The sequence below is a fragment of the Terrapene carolina genome, unplaced genomic scaffold (assembly GCF_002925995.2).
Source record: "Terrapene carolina triunguis isolate 2854851 unplaced genomic scaffold, T_m_triunguis-2.0 Scaffold130, whole genome shotgun sequence".
NCBI lineage: Eukaryota > Metazoa > Chordata > Testudines > Emydidae > Terrapene > Terrapene triunguis.
Genome location: NW_020664481.1, coordinates 38,079,215 through 38,097,026, shown reverse-complemented (window position 1 = coordinate 38,097,026; position 17,812 = coordinate 38,079,215). Strand labels below are relative to the sequence as shown.

General features: G+C 42.6%; 1 protein-coding gene across 1 annotated transcript in view; it reads left to right on the top strand.

The window, feature by feature from the left end:
• The first annotated feature begins 2,301 nt into the window (after nt 1-2,301).
• The window catches only part of PEPD (peptidase D), a 228,231-nt gene continuing 212,720 nt past the window's right edge, over nt 2,302-17,812 (top strand). The window contains exons 1-3 of the mRNA XM_026652794.1: nt 2,302-2,345; nt 11,155-11,338; nt 13,883-14,010. Of these exons, the coding sequence (XP_026508579.1) occupies nt 2,302-2,345; nt 11,155-11,338; nt 13,883-14,010 (356 nt within the window). The remainder of the gene's footprint in view (nt 2,346-11,154; nt 11,339-13,882; nt 14,011-17,812) is intronic.

Here is a 17,812-nt window from a genome sequence, read left to right as displayed (position 1 = left end):
TTTTCCTGATTTACACAGTCCTGTCCAGACTTTCTAAAATCAATATTTCCAAGTGATTGCCTCACAGCTCTCACATAGCATTTCAGTGCTGGAACTGCATCAGTAACTGTAACTTCTCACAGCATCTAGTGGACAACTTCTCCAGCAACACCTCCAACACAAGATTTTAATTATGCATATTTCCTAGCAACAGTGGACTATTTTGTTCTAACAAACTGATTTAAAACTTTCTGTCAATTATTTGGAAAATGTTCTCTGTAAAAAGCTGCCATCTTATTTGCTTCCTGAGTAGTGAAATATAAACAATGTCTGGTAAATGACCAGATGGAGACACATGTGACACTCTTGAATCTCTTTATGTAACGTGATTAATTTATTACCTTTATATTGGCCATTAGATCAACTATTATTTTCATTTATCTATTTTAATATTAATGAATAAGTAGAGTTTCCAGTTTAGTTTATTTTTTTACGTGTTTGTCAGAAGAGGTGGGAAGAAATTAAATTGGGGCAGTGAATTTACCTCCTTCTAAAAGGAGCATTGAATCCAGTTTTGTGCAGATTTTTAAAAAATTTAAAGCTGAGCAGCATCAAGCCACTGTAGAGTTAAGGTGAATAGAGGGAAATTTAACTTTCTCCTGCACTACTAGGCTATAACAAATCCACGTACAGTCAGTCATTGTGAATGATACTGTGTTGCAAACCATGACCACTCAAATGTTCTGGGGACAGTGATGACAGAACTTGTTTTAAAAGCACAGGTAGTTACCAGCCCATTTATCAGTGTATCAGTGTAAAGCCTATGGCTCACAATTGAGCAGTTCTGCTTCCATCCAGTAGAGGACAGTGGTGTACATAAACAACTGCCTGCTCCTGACAGTATATGTCACTATTTTAGAGAGGCATCTAATCTAAAGAATTTATTCAAGTCACGCAAGAGGTCTGTCACGCTTTAAACTGTAGTTCATGCCTCTGGGTCTTTTCTATTGCTGCTGTATTACAGATAGTTATCTGACCCCTAGCACAATAATACTTAGTTTCTACAGGTAGCTTATTATTTGTGCGCAAGGAAAAGTCAATTCAAGTTCTGAAGTAGTCTGAGAGGTGTCTGTCTCATCAAAAGACCAGATTTAGGGCTTGGATCCATTTCCCACTGAAGTCAGTGAAAACATTAGCATTGACATTGATGGACATTGGATCAAGCCTTTAAAGATTATGGGTAAACAAGTTCTCAGTTTCACAAGATACAGAATAAAAGGGTCTCTTAATGTTAAAGGGATTATACCGCTATAGTGCATTCTAATGGAATTTTTGAATAGCCATTTATTTCAGTGACCTCTATGCTATAAATGAAAGCAACTCATGTAAAAGGTAGATTTCTAGTCTGTTGGTTTTGGCATAGAGAAAACTAATAGTTTCAACTGGCCTGTTTCTTGTACAATGGAACCGACACAAGAGGCCACACGTATTAGGCAATCTCTTGACCAGGGAAGTATTCACAAATGTATACTCATTTGCACAGATGAATTCGACTCCTCCTATATTAGGATGAGCTGGGCCTTTAAGAGGTTCAAGTCCCATCATTTACCTGTGCCTGGGATTTTCTCTGAAATCATGTGAGCCAGGCCTCTGGGATTTGTAAGCGCCAAGCAGGGTGCTCTCAGGGGGGCTGTACGGGGTAGCAGGCTGGGCCTGGGGAAGGGCTAGTCAGTGGCTGGCCCCCAGAGCCAGGCGCTGTAGGAAGCAGCTCTAGGAACTAGAGGAGTAAGACAATCTGAGGCTTAGGGCAAAGGGTTGCCCCGAGATTTCTGGGCCGAGGGCTCTGTGTTGCTCTTAGGGCGAGGTCCAGTGCACGGCCACCGAAGGCAGGGCTCACGGCACGGCTTGCAAAGGAGCATCTGTCTCCCCTCCACTGCCTCTGCGGGGCCCCGCTCACGGGCCCCGCTCGCGCGCAGCAGGCAGGGTTCCACGCGCACCTGCCCCAGGGACGCTGCCCTTTCCAGCCCACGTTCCCCGGCGGCTGCGGCCCGGCGCTCGCGCTCCGCCAGTTCCCAGTCACGCGAGCAGGGCAGCGCGGCTCTAACGGTCCCACCGGAGTGGCTTCGCCGGCAGCCCCTCTCGGCTACCCCCTGCGTCAAGCCAGAGCCGGGCTGTCTTCGAGCAAGGGGGAGGGTGCGAAGGAGGAATTCCTACAGCGGGCCCCCCACGCACAGCCCTGTCAGCGGCGGGGGCACCCAGCGCCCGGGAGCCGACGTCCGCCAGTTCGCCGCCGCCCCATCAGCTGACTAGGCAGCGGATCACATGACAGACGAAGTCCAGCGAGGCAACATGGCTGCAGCTGAGGGGTAAGTAGCGGTTCTCTGGCAGCCGGTGCGGGACCCCCTGACCCAGCTCTGGTCCCGGCGGGGTGAGGCGAGGCGGATCTGCCCCTCCCGGGAAGGCGAGGCGAGGCCAGGTCCTCTCCTAGTCCCTTTGCAGACTGACCCACCTAGCTGAGTTATAGCCTTCTGCTAGTCTGAGCCAGGTGTTTCAGGAGAGTCCCTGTGATATCGGCCATGGACAGACACGAAAAGTGCCTGTGGCAGCTTGTAAAGAGCAGGGGCTGGCGCCTCTGTCCCTGGTCAAAACTCCCCTCTCCCGTGTTGTATTGGGGGTGGCCTTCTGCCCTGGTGGCTTCACTCCAGTGGTGCTGTGGGCAGCTAGTGTATGTAGCATCACTTTTTCGGAGAGATTGAGAGCTGCTCAGCTGTGTGTCATAGGCCCTGTACTGCTGTCAGACAAAGGAGTTTCTCCTGTAACTCAACTGTTGAAGTCTTGCGCTTGGAGTAGCGTGGGTCTGAGTTCTACTATTCTTGTCACAATGAAATTCTGGTTTGCTCTGGTATGTGACATAGTAATAGCATTGAATTTTCAAAGTGACCCCCAGGTTTATGCATCTATAGTTATACTTAGTGCCCTACCAAATTCACAGCCAGGAAAAATGCGTTACGAACTGGTGAAATCTGGTCTTTTGTGTGCTTTTACTCTATACTATATAGATTTCATGGGCAAGACCAGCGTTTCTCAAATTGGGGGTCTTTACCTAAAAGGAAGTTGCAGAGGGGTTGCAAGTTATAGGGGGGTTGCAGTATTGCCACCCTTGCTTCTTTGCTGCTTTCAGAACTGCGCAGCCAGAGAGCAGCAGCTATTGGCTGGGTGCCCAGCTCTGAAGGCAGTGCCCTGCCAGCAGCTGTGCAGAAGTAAGGGTGGCAATTCTAGACCATGCCACCTTTACTTCTGCGCTGCTACCTTCAGAGCTTGGTGGCCAGGGAGTGGCGGCTGCTGAGGGCTTAGCTCTGAAGGCAGCAGCACAGAAGGGTGGCAATACCATACCATGCCATCCTTACCTCTGCGCTGCTGCTAGTGATGGCTCTGCTTTCAGAGCTGGGCTCCCAGCCAGCAGCAGCCGCTCGCTGGGCCCCCAGCTCTAAAGGCAAGCATCACCGTCAGCAGCAGCGCAGAAGTAAGTGTAGCAGTACGTAGCCCCCCCCATAATAATATTGAGACCCCCCAACTCCTTTTTGGGTAAGGACCCCTACAATTACAACACTGTGAAATTTTAGTTTTAAATATCTGAAATCATGAAATTTACAATGTTAAAAATCCTATGACTGTGAAATTGACCAAAATGGACCCTGAATTTGGTAGGGCCCTAGTTATATGTAAACTTAACTATAGCAGAGCTCTTGCTCTGCCATAATAAATGTGTTTAGATTTAAAATCCTGAAGGCTAAAAGGGTCTCTCTAAATTACTTGCACACAGAAGTCTATGTGAAATGGACATTAAGGCCATTTTGAACATGCCTGCCTTGACATCAAGCAGTTTTAACTATTTTTGTAGTGCCATCACAGTTATGCTGAGGATCATTTTTATCAGATGAAATGAAATACAGGGGCAAAGTCTCAAGTTGGAAAATGAGAGAATTAAAGTTAATTAGATATTAAATGTCTCATTGAAATATCGAAGCAAAAAATTTCATTACGAGGGGGGAAACTGTAAAATGGGTTAATCATTTGTACAGCATATCATGTGATTTCCTTCAACTTGTGTGGATTAGTACCAATTAAATTTAACATTAACTTGCCTGTGGAAATGAGAGCTCCACTAGGTTGCAGGAAGTATGGTGAATTGTGTTTAGAAACAGATTTGTGCTGAGTAGGCAATCTGATCATAGCTCAATTTTTATAACAAAATTAAACCATGTTACAGTTCTTTTTAAAAAAAAGCCATTAAATGTATCAAAATGAGGGAGCCTCCCTCCAAATAACAAGAAAAGGTAGCTCTGGAAATGCATTCATAAATCTTGTATGATTGCATGAAAATCAGCATCTTGTGAAGTTTCTCTCTCCCCACCCCCTCACAGTTAAATCATTCCTTTTTTAAAGGCTCTCACATGTTTCTATTGAAGTCAGTGGCAGACTCCCAACTTGCGCAAAAGAGAGTAGGTTGCAGGCAGGAAGATTAAAAGGACATCAATTTAAAATTGATGAAGTTTTTGACTACTATAATTACAAGCAATATTTAGGATTACAGCAATTAAAAGATTAGCGGTGAGGAAAATATTCTTTTCGATTGTTTGGTTTACTCTGTGTATTTGACAGCACATTGTGCATGGATGAAGTTGCTTTTATGGTTTCCACTGTAAAGTCACAAAATATACTACACAGAGGATTAACATTAAAAATGTTGACTAGAATACAAGTTAATAGTGTCCCTTTAAATATAGCTTTTAAAAAAGGTGCTCTTTATTAGTGAAAGAAGCTTGCTGGCAAGGTTAATGAAGCCTCAGTCTACACTACCAGAGGCGGTATTACAGATTTTACAGATGGGCAAACTGAGGCACAGGGAAGTAAATGATCTCAGTGGGAGACAGTGGAAGAGCTAGAAATATATCGGCGTCTAGGCTCTGAATGTGTGTTAATCACTATACCATAGTTCCCTACAAAGTCCCTCCTCCCCCCCACCAGATGCTGGGCCGGAGCTGCCGGCCGGGGGTGCTCGTCCAGGGCCGGTGCCGGGCCCGAGCTGAGCTGGGCCGGAGCCGCTGGGGCCAGGGCGGGCCGGAGCCGCTCGGCCAGAACCAGGTCCGGCGCCCCAGGGCCCGAGCCGAGCCGGGCGGGAGACGCCTGGGCCAGAGCCTCTTGGCTGGGGCCAGCCGGCTGCTGGAGGGAGCCGCTCGGCTGGGGGGGCCTGGACTGGGCCGCGCCTCCTCGCGCCCCGGCCCAGCCCCAGCTTACCTGCTGCCTCCCTGTTTCAGGCTTCCCGCGAACATTTGATTCACGGGAAGCAGGGGAGGGGGAGAAGCAGGGGGCAGAGCATTCAGGGGAAGGGGCGGGGCTGGGGGCGGGGAAGGGGCGGAGTTGGGGTGGGGCTGGGGCCCCATGGAGCGTCCTCCTTTTTTTAAATTAAAATATGGTAACCCTAACCTGTCTGAAATACATAAACTTTTCACATAAGGTTTGAATGCCTGAAATGAAAGAAAGTGACATTTTAAAAAATGATGTGGCTTACTGTTCTAGCTATGTTTCACTTTTAGTTTAATAAAAGTACAGAGTAAAGTAAACAGCTGTTGTTCTAATCACCTTTTGATCACGTGTCTCTGACATGAACTGGGTGGAATAGTAATCTCTTTTGCGGGGTTGTTAAATGAATTTTTGCAGATCTTTCTAGAAAGATATTAGTACTGTGTATGTTTTCTAGTAGTATTGTCAGGTAGCAAATATGGCCCCACACACACCTACATGTCCCGTTGACTTTAATGACATACTGATAAGTGTAAATGTGCAGGATTGGGGCCTAATTTTATCCATATAACTAACCTTCCTCATTCTGCATCTTATATTTGCTTAAAGTACAAGTGTAAGAAACACTTAAACAATAATTATAACATACCTGACGTGTAGTCACAATAACAGCTTTTGAAGAAAACATCTTTGGTTTCTGAGCTGCTGATGTAGATATGCAAAGAGGACTAAGTCAGTAGTTTTGCAGCCTGTCATGCAACTTTTAGTTGGCAATGCAGCTGATAGTTGTTGGACTTTTATATTCTGCATTTGAAGAAGGGTTTGATTAGTGTTGCATTCCTAAATACTATACAAGTTGCATTTCCAGTGTCACAATGTGCAAAAGGAAACCGACTAAAGGATAATGCATGCTACGTTCTTAGTAGTGTTGTAACAATTGAGTTTCTGTGCAGTTACTATCCTGAGAAAGACATGATTAAAATGAAGGATGGAAAGAAGTTAATAGGAGACGTGAATGCACAGAGGCTGATCCTGCATCTATTGGGAAAACTCTCATGGATTCTGCTCCCTTTATAGTCAGTCAGCCTAGCTTTCTATAAGTTAGCCATCCTTGTAGTAAGAAAAGCTTAGAAAAGGAAAAATGGGATTTGGGAGGGAAGAGTGAGTGAACAAAGATAGCAGAGAATGGAAGCTGTTTTTTGTTTTTGTTTTATTTTAAATAAAGCACTCAAATCCCTAACTTTGTACTCCATATAATTTTCAGTCTGGACATTTGATATCTTCCCTAGCAAGGTTGTATGAATTCATGCTGTGGGCTCTATAAAGTGTTCAGCAAAGAATCTGAGGAGCTAAATAGAACTTTGCAAAAATGTTCACCCAAACCCTGCTGTGTCCTACAAACCTTGCTGTGGGGGTCCAGCACTCTCCGCTAATCTCACTCTGTTTAGAAGCCACAAAGTAAAGTCCAACATGGTAATATTTTTTTTTGAAACCACAGTTTTGTATTAGTGCCAAATTATGCTGCCAGTTATATCCATGCAGTCACATTGACTTTAGTGGAGTGTAATCGTGACATCTTTTAGATGCAACTGTGGGTAGAACTTTGCCTGTATGTCTGTAAAAATGCTCTCAGATGAATTCATTTTCATCCTTATTTTAATTTATGTTTGACAATATATTAAATTGCTAGTAAAAGATCCTTTGTAAAATGGCTCGGAATTAAGTTAGCAAATGTAGTTGTATGTAGACTGATAGTTTACTCCTGAGGGCATTCTGTGCCAAAAACTTAAAAATTATGCACCAAAAATTAAAAATTCTGTACACAATATTTTAAAATTCTGCAAATTTTATTTGTCAAATAAATATGAAGGCTCCAGCATGGCATTGGGGAGCAGAGGGTACTGGCTGCACAGAGGTGGGAGATCACTATGCAGCTTCCCCCCCGCCCCCACCCCCGGGACATGGATTTAACGGTGAGACTGTACCCAGTCCTGACACAGCTCAAGGACCGGTCCTGCCCCAGAAACACCCCAGGGCCCTGCCCCTCCATGCCGGGTGCACCAGGTGTTGGCAGGCAGGCTCAGCAAGGCAGGATCTAAGTGTGGGGGGATCCAGGTGTGGGTTGAGAGGGTTTTGTGTGGGGCAGTCTGGGTGTGGGTGACTCAGTGGGGGATCTGGGTGTGGGGGGGATCTGGATGCACAGGGGCTTGTTGGAGGGTTCTGTATGCAACAGTAATGGGACTCTGCAGGGGGGTCCAGTTGAAGATGTTTGGGGCTCAGTGGAGGGGGGGGATGTCTGTGTGTGGGGAAGATCAAGCTCAGAAGGGGGGTCTGTGTGTGTGGGGGCTCAGTTGTGGGGTCCAGAAGCTGGGGGAATGGGGCTCAGTGGGGTGGGGACCAGGTGCAGCTGGTTGGGGCTCGATGGAGTGCGAGGAGGGGGTGAGGCTTGGCAGGAGGGTCTGGGTATGAGGGGGGTCTGGATGCATGGGGGTTGGGCGGATGGGGGAGCAGCTCCTGTACAGTGATCCCTCCCCCTGCAGCTGACGAGCGATGGGTTTAGAAAGTGCAGGGGGTGGGGATGTGAGTTTGCAGAGCTTCCTAAAGCCAGGGAAGAAATCTGGGGGTGGGTCTGAAATGGCCCCGGATGCCATGCAGGGAAGAGGAAGTCCTATCCTCCCCAGCTAGGGTGATCAGATGTCCTGATTTTATAGGGACAGTCCCATATTTGGGGCTTTTTCTTATATAGGCTCCTATTCCCCCCCACCCCTGTCCCAATTTTTCACACTTGCTGTCTGGTCACCCTATCCCCAGCCCAACCGGGACTAGCAGCTGAGCCCTGCTCAGGGTAGGAGCCACCAGCCAGGTCTTCCCCAGTCCCATCCTCTGCTCCACAGTGATTTACCTCTCTGCCAGCTGCCCTGGGCACCCAAAACATATTGCTGGGGAGGGTCGCATGACTGCTTTTGTGGCTTCCCTTTGCATCCCCCTCAGAAAGTCATTTTTCTACGGGGAAGCAAAAAGATCTGCGGGGAACATAAATTCTACGCATGTGCAGTGCCACAGAATCCCCCCAGGAGTAATAGTTATCGCTCCTTGAGTTTGTTCTAGTAGTCACAGGTTTTGTATGCAATAAAAGAGAGTTTATAATAAATTTAATGGAGATTAAAATCTGATCATAGCAGCCTCATATCAGGAGTATCCAAGATTGTGTAGATGAGGGAGATCCATTTTTTTTTTTTTAAATCCGATGCACCGTACAATCTTGTAACTTGTCTCAATTTACAGTGAAGATGACTTTTCTTCAGTTGAAAGTGTAGGCCGAGTTGTGCCAAAACATCTGCCTTTCTTCTTGCCCTGTGTATAGAGGCTATCCTCACATCACACAATAATCGCCAGAAGAATCTGAAAAAATAGTGTGGCATCTGACTGTCCCCTTTGTGCTAATCGCACCTTCTTATTCATATAGTGCTGGCAATAGGGAGAGCGTGTGACTTAAGAGACCCTGCATTGGCTTTATGTCTCCTAGGATCACTCCTGTAGGGCCAGTCTACACTAGAAGCACTACATCAGTACAGCTGCACCGATGCAGCTGCGCCACTGCAGCACGTCTGGTGAAGATGTTCTATGCCCCTGGGAAGAGAGCTCTCCCATTGGCATAATAAATCCACCTCTGCAAGAGGCTGTAGCTATGTTGGCGGGAGAAGCTCTTCTACTGACATAATGCTGTCCACACCGGTGCTTGGGTTGGTGTAACTTTATGTTGCTCAGGGGGTGGCTTATTCACATCCCTGAGTGACATAAGTTGTGCCTAAATAAGTGGTGGTGTAGACCTGGCCTTAGTCTTGTACTCAATGATCCTGCCTGGGCTGTATAGACCGGTTTTGTAGCCCCCTTATAAAACAATGCAGTGCAATGTACGCAGCCAACCACACCTGAGAAACTGGCCTTAGTTCTAATTAAGTTTTACTGCATTATTGAAGATTAAGGATATTTGTTGCTAAGGTTGAATGGATTTGCTTTATCATTCCTATGGTTGGAGTTAGCCCCCAATGAAAGCTTATTCTGTGATTCTGCCCAGTGTTCCTGTGCAAATGTGCTGCATAGCTAGTGACTCATAGGTCCCTGTAATTATCACGTAGCATGTTGCTGGGGTTGTGGGAGAAGGTAATAAAAATAATCAGATTTGAGCTTTATGCATCATCAGCTAAATTCCTATATAATATAGTCTTGAAGCTGGATTAGTGTATTCTATCTTTCACCTTTTAAAATTTACACTGTTATATCAGTGTTATAAAAAATAAAACATTTTATTAGCTTCTTTATGCTATATCTGCGGTTAGAAATTGTGGGTTAGATTTCTGATTATAAAGTTTGCTCTACACAGCTATAAATCAAAGGTTACCTTTCAGACGTGTAATTTTCCATGAAAGCCATATAATAATTAATATGTGAAGGTGCATTGCTCTAATACTCTCAGGTTAATGTGGGTTAATTTTTTTCATCTTAGCAACAGTGTAGCGTAGTAACAATGTGGCTGAATTGAGCACTATCATCTCTCTCAGAAATATTGTAAATGTAGAAAATGATCCTCCAACTGCTGAGAAGAATACGCGCAACAAGATGTCTGGAAAGAGGTTGAACTATATTGAACTAGTTGAACTTTAATCCTGGGTTTTTATTAATACTGCAGTTTTGAAGCTCCAGATCACCTTTTCCCTGTTGTAAATATAAAATAGAGGAATACTGTTTTAGACTTTTTTCCTTTTAGCTGGTTATGAATCAGCAACATATATTTATGGTATTTTAAAAACCTGAGTTATTTAACTAGTGTCTCTCCCTTCTCCTTTCACTCAGCCATAGACAATAGCAGTTCCTTTAAGATTCAGGGCAAAATAATGAATGATCATATAAAAACAACTCATTTAGCTTCACATGGGCCAAAGATGTAGCTAAAAGAACTACCTAAACATGGATAAATCAATTTTATGTAAAGCTACCCTTTGGCTAGGGTATTTGTTGTTGTTGTTTTTAAAGAAGTGTATCTCTATACTAAATTTTACTCAAACAAATTGAACCATTGAAGAAAGTTTCTAAAAGACTGTCCAGGCTTTGCTTTTGCACAGCAATTTGCTGTATGGTCTCACACAGTTATGAAGAAACACACAGTCATGTGTAACAGTAGGCTACTGATATTTAGGTTACGTTCCTGTTGTCCATCTATACGAAAACTATAGCCGGTCTTTGAAATCCCGTATATACATACAAATAGTGAGGGAGTATCAAAAATGTTGTCATTCTGCGTGCCATTTCAACCGCCATCTTTTCTAGGCAGTCCTTCGTTCAGCTTCTGTAGGTTTTCCCAGATGCTGTGTAATATTTGTTAAAGAAATTGTCCCATTCTAAATGTAACCTTTCAGTTCTATTGTTCTCAAAACTCATATTTTTCTCTCTCCCATGTTTGCTCTTATTTCAAATATCTCGGCAGACTAACACTGTTGTAATGTATTGCATGTCTCCCTTCACCCCAAATAAAATCACTTCTGTTTTCTTTAAAGGAAGCTAACTTCTGTGTCACATTACGGACTATAACTGTAGCCAGCAATATTTATTTTTAGCACCTATTTATCATTTACTACTTGTACGACTTAAGTTTTGATATTTCATACTCCCTCTCAGCAATACCATGCACTGTAACTACAGGGTTCTCTCTCTCTACAATCCTAAAACCTAGTCCAGTTGTGATGGACAAATGACTTTTTTCAGGTTTGACTTCCTTCTCTGTTAGACTTCAAATAAACCCTGTGTCTCTCAATGATATTAACCAGTATATTATTTTGCAATACAGTTATCTTTTTTTAAAATCCTTTCTAGACCATCTTTTTGGTTGGGAAATGAGACGCTGAAAGTGCCCGCAGCACTCTTTGCTTTGAATAGAAAACGGCTGTGTGATCGATTAAGGGGGAATAAAGACGTCCAGAAGAATGCTATTGTTTTGATGCAGGGTGGCGAGGATGCCCAAAGATACTGCACTGATACTGGCATTGTCTTTCGTCAGGTAAGATTTAAGTTCATTATACAGAAACAACTCTTGAATTACTTTTCTAAGCTCGTCTCTCTCTCTCTCTCTCTCTTAGTTTTTCCCTCCCTTTATTTTAGACTAGGGGCCAGATGTTTAAATGTATTGAGGTGTTGCTGTCCTCAGCATTGCAATGCCTAACTGATTTAGGAGCCTAAATCTCATTTTCAAAAGGAATGTAGGCACCTAAGAGCCAAAATCTTATTGACAGTTGATGGGATTTAGACTAAGTGCCTAAATCACTTTTGAAAATGAGATTTCATTGAATTTCATAAATGTGGGGCTGGAAGGGACCTTGAGAGGCCCTCAAGTCCAGACCCTTGTTCTGAGGCAGGCCCAAGTGAACCTAGACCTCCTTCACAGGTGTTTGTCCAACCTTCTTAAAAACCTCCAATGATGGGGATTCCACAATCTCTGTAGGAAGCCTATTCCAGTGCTTAATAGTAGTAGTAGTAGTGGTGTAGTACTTTGTATTTTTGTACTTATTTTATAACCCTGTTATCCTGTAGTTGTGTACACACTGATTTAGGCTGAGTGCAGAAATGCTTAAATACCTTTAAAAATCAGGGCCTAGTACATTCCACCCTGTTTAAAAGGCATTGCTTTTACTGTTACTGACTACTTCAAACCCTAGATTAACCATTGTAACAACAATACTTCTATGGCTTAGGGTTGCTCTTCTTTTTAATTGCTTATTTACTATATGTTTTCACGTTGCCTAGGTCAATGGGGCCCCAACCTGGTTGAGACCTCTAGGCACTAGTGCATTATAAATATTTGATAATAACAGTACATGTAGAAAGTGAGCCTTTATCCTAAGGGCATGTCTACACTTACCTCTGGAGCAATCGATCCAGCAGGGGTCGATTTATCGCGTCTAGTGAAGATGCAATAAATCGACCGCCGAGCGCTCTCCCGTGGATTCCGGTACTCCACCGGAGTGAGAGGTGCAGGCGGAGTCGACGGGGGGAGCATCAGCCGTCACTTACCGCAGTGAAGACACCGCGGTAAGTAGATCTAAGTACATCGACTTCAGCTACAAAGTGACAGAGTCCTGTGGCACCTTACAGACTAACAGAAGTATTGGAGCATAAGCTTTTGTGGGTGACGAAGTGTGTATTCACCCACGAAAGCTTATGCTCCAATACTTCTGTTAGTCTAGAAGGTGCCACAGGACTCTTTGTCACTTTTTACAGATCCAAACTAACACGGCTACCCCTCTGATACTTGACTTCAGCTACATTATTCACATAGCTGAAGTTGCGTAACTTAGATCAATTCCCCCCCACAGTGTAGACCAGGTCTCAGACTTGCTTAGTTTTTGTCTGGCTTGGATTATAGAAGCCGTAATCTTCTACCTGACTGTGCATTTTGCTAAATATGAGTGGTCTAACACAGGTTAAAAATCTTTCACTAGTTTATTGATTTTTTTCCCCCCCTCTCCCCTAACAAATATAAACGTGGGTTTAAATGCCAGATCTGAACACACCCAAGCTGTGGAAGAGCATGGATATGTATTTTAACTTGCACATTGGACCTAAACTTAATAAATTATAACTCACACAGGCACTTATGTATTAGTTATTTCTTTGTTGGCCCAAGCAGGATTTTGTTACTTGTTACTTTCACGTTGAACACATCATTGATTGTCATTAGATGATGAAGATAATTGAATGATTTTTAGCTAGAGTCAAGCTTAGTTAGGTTTTCTTGTTACAGCGGACGGTTTTCTGCTTTGCCAGTTATAAAATGAATTGTAGAGTACTGCTTCAGTTCTGTGAACTGAACTTTTACATTTTGAAGAAAGGCGGGGCGGGGGAGTAAATTTTATCTTTTATGACAGCAGGCTGCTTAATACATTCTGTCTGGTATCTAGGGGAGAATGATACACAATCTGTGGAGGCTTATTCTCCAATCTCTCTTGCCTCTGCCTCACCAACCCATCTTTGTCACATTTTGTTGTTCTATCTCTGCCTCATCTTTGAGTTTTGTCCATTCCTTTCTGTTCCCAATGCAAAATATCCCTTGATTCCAGGTCTTGATAATCTTTTTTTATTACAGCTTCTTCCTCTCTGAAGGAACTCACTCTTCTCCCCTCTAATTTGTCCAAACTCTGCTGCAATGTAGGGCTGTGGCTCACAGGCACAATGTGCCCATAGGCTTTGCTCTTGTCTTGTCTCTTGACTGGCTGTTTCTTCTTGCTATTGTTTTATCTTGTTTGAGATTGTAGGCCTTAAGGAAGAATCTATTTTATACAATAACATGCCATATAAGAAATAATTGTTAGTTCCTGGACCTTGCCAGTACCTCAAAGTAAGGTTTGTATCACTGTGAAATGAAATGAGGTCTAAATTATCACAAAATCTACAAAAATTTGATGCACAAAACAAAAACGTTCTTATTTGAGCCCACAGAAATAGGAGTTAATATTAGTGAACTGTTAGTATGCTGGTGTATTGTATTAGTATTTTGCGGGTGGGGTGATTGAGGGATAAAGTAATGATATTTGATTTATTTATATAGGAATCTTATTTTCATTGGACTTTTGGAGTAACTGAACCAGACTGCTATGGAGCAATTGATGTTGATACTGGAAAATCCATTGTCTTTGTCCCCAAGCTCCCTGAAAGCTATGCAGTTTGGATGGGAAAGTAAGACGTCTTTTTCAATCTAGCCAGTTATTTTACAATTCTGATGTATCTGGCTGTTAACTGTGTGCATAATATAATCAGTTGATATTTCAGTTCTTAAAGTGGCTTTTAATGGTAGTGAAAGGTGCTGGATTAACCACACTGGAGATTGGAAATCTTCTGTTTAAACACAGAACAAGGAAAACTGTACAGCAAGCTTTCTTAGGCTGCCTTGCCAATTTACCTCAACCCTGACTTGGGAGGGCCACTTTTAATGGTAAGACGAAAGTTCAGTCTTCGTTACCCCACTCAGTTCTTGGATTCCCTGCTGAGACTGCTAGCAACTGACATTTTTGTTATGGGATAGTCTATGAAGCATTCACTAGATTTGACAAGAACTGAACTAAGCTGAATGCAGCTCATTTTATATAAATTCTAATAATATATTTAATCAAAAGATCACTTAGGATTTTATATTGATTATACATCAGTTTAAACTCTTATTGTCCCAATCTCTGATAATCCTGGTTGAGCCACTGACATGCCATGTGACCTTTGGTAAGTCACTTGACCTGCTTGCACTTCAATCAATTGTAAGAACAAAATAAAACCAAATGAAAATCTCATGATGCTGCCTGTATAAATAAAGTACCCAAGTAAGCGGATCCTGTGAAGCACTGAGCACCTTCTGCCTGGTACAGCATTGAGGCTTGGACCCTCAAGTATTATTAGGGCAGATTAAATTTGTTTTATTAAAGGCCTCATCTTGAATTTATTGAACATCTGTATCTCTCATTAACTTAAGAAATTCAGGATTGTGTTTTAAATTGATGGTGGTGGTGTAGTTTTCAAGTTGGTTTAAAATGATTCTTCCAAAACTCTGTTAGGTAACAAGTTCTTTATTTTTAAGGGTTATGGTGCAGCCCTCCTCTTCCCTTCCCCCATGCCCTGACATTTAAGAAAATATAACAAAATATATCAATAGCAAGGCATTTTACCAAATTATAGAACTAACTCGGTAATTTGTGTGTACATACATGCTGCTTAATGTATGCATATATGCACTTTCTGATGGGTAAATTCTGGTAACAATTCCCATCTGTTGTGAAGCAGGAGATTGATGAATGAATCTGCACCCTTGCAATGGTTTTTCTCCATTCTCCTGAGGCTGTCTTGCCATTGGGAACATAGGATTTGTCAGACCCGAGGTCCATCTAATACATATTCTGTCTCTGACAATGGCTGGTGCCAGATGCCTCAAAAGAAAGTGTAAGAACCCCTCACTGCGCAGATGTGGGTTAATCTACCCTTCAAATTAGGTCTTCTCCCAATATCTAATAATTAGAGCTTGGTTTAAGACCTGAAACATCAGGTTTGATATCCCTTCCAAAACTGTTGTAATCCATTATGACAATTCTGGATATCTGTAGAAATGTCCAATTACTTTTTGAATCTTGCTAAGCCAGGAGGCAGGAGACTTCTTTTTTAAGAGCCTCCTTTTCCCCCTTTTAAACCTGATTCTCAACTTAAGCCCTCAAGACCTTCCATTAACTCTGCATTATTGAATAAATCACATCCAGCCAGAAAGCTTTTGCTCTGGCATATTACTATGCAGTACTTTTTTGGTAAACCTTTTGCAAACTTTGCTAAAGTGACTTGGGTGTTATAAAACCGTAGGCTTATGAACAGAGCGCTGGAAGTGTGTGGATGCTGAAATTGCTAATGCCCAGATTTGCAAACAAGCCTTTCTCCTTGGATCAAATCCTAAACTGATGCTTCATCAGCTCACAAAATCATCTAGGCACTTTTGATTCTTACTTAACAAGGATTTTTGCATATTAAAGAATCACGAGCTCTTGTCTTTTGTTTACTTCTTAATCAGTTTTCCCTCTTCAGATCCATATCCTGTTTCAGTCTTCTGAATCTTAGTTTCCCAAAATGTGCTTGTTATGGTTCAAGGATGAGGTGTACTTGTGATTCCCCCCTCCCTCTCCCCACACCATGGGCACTTCTTCCAAGTGACAGGCCTACACCTGCTCTATTGAGTGCAACCCCCCAGTTCACCTTACTTTAGACTGTATCACAAGGCTACAACTCCCCCATTTACCACTGTATCTACCTCAGCTGGCCCTGCTGGGTTCGGGTTACAAGCTCCCAGGGTAAACTTTAGCAGTGATTCAGGACAGCTTCTCCAAAAACAAATATGATTTATTGGTTCATAGAAACTTAAGCAGAGTTATAACAATTAAACCCTATATATGTATTTCTTACCTAAACCCAACCTTTCCTTGCCAGTTTAGGTAGGTTCTCTTTAATCCAGGCTGCCCCAAGCTTTGGGGTTGGGGGAGACAGGATGCCACCTTGAGAGTCTGACTTCCCCAGTTCAGTGAGTGTCTCTCCTCAGCTCACACGCTGACTTTTATCTGTTCCAAAGACCTGACTTGGGACCCTATGCCTGGGCAAAACGGTTTATATATTTCTTCAGAAGGGATAGGCTGTGGTTTCCCAATAGTAGATTCAAAGTATTGTCCATTTGGGCACCAATCAAATAAGGTTATCTGCAGTCATTCATTTGGTTTCTGCAACCCAAAAGGTTTGATTTTAACCCTTAACTAGCAACCTAATCCATCAAACCCACAGATATATAGAAATCTGTTTATAGAATACATGATGGTTAATGCAGCTACTGCCCTCATTTTTCACAATGCTTAGTTGCAAATAGGAGTTCATCTGTAGTATATAGCTCATAGGTGTGTATATAGTGCTTTATTTAAAAAACTTCAGTTTTCAATGCTTTGAGGTTCTGGCCTGGAGACTATCACCATACATCTGATCAGTTCAACATTAATGATATTATCGTCACAACATCCTTGTGAGGTAGGGAAATATTTAAACTCATTTTACTAAGGCACAGAAAGAGAATATGCTTAATTTTACTTGTGTGTTTGGTCCTGTGGTAGTCCATGGAGTTACACATGTCCATGACTTTAAGCCTGTGAGTAAGTTTTTGCAGGGTCAAAGTCAGAAAAGGAGGTCTCTAGCGGAGCTGAACCTCAGTCTTCTGTGTCCCAGACCAATGTCTTAACCACCGAACGATTAGAAGATTAAGTTTGTACCTCTTTCTTGTAGGACATAAGCAATTCTCTTTCCAGATCCTGTTGTTTCAGTTCACTTTTATAGTAAAAATTGCTCAATACCATAGCCCTTGAGAAAGTGGTCCTTTTATATTCATTTACTTTTTCAGAATCTTAATTATATTTATCCTGTGTCTAATAAGTTATAAAGTTTTTGGCCCCTACAACATTTCAGAATCTGACTGTTTCTAATTTTGTTGTGATCTCAAATTGGATTGTTTCTAACTGAAGCTATTACCTTTATTTTAATGCTAATTTTGAGGAATACAGTTGCAGCCAATCCCATGCGCTGAACTGTTAGATAGACCATATGGCAGGGCATGTCTGCTGTCTTCTGAGAGAGATTATGTGACTATTATTGTCTTAAAGCTACCTTGGAACTGAAATTGTTTATGATCACTTTAGAGTGGAATATTATTATCAGAAATGTTCTAGTAGAAAAGGTGCACCTGTCTGGCAAAGTGTAGATGCTACTTAACTCCCACAAGTACACCATAAACTCTATTCCCAGTGTAGGCTATTTGCCTGTTGTAGATAAAGCTTTACTACCTCCTCCTTGGTTCTTTTATGCTAGTTGAGATATGCTGCTTGCTGCCCACACTGATCATGAATGTCTGATCTGAAAGAAAGGCCTTCTAAATTTATCCAGTATCCATCTTGTCATATTGTATTTCCCCACCAAGTGTTAT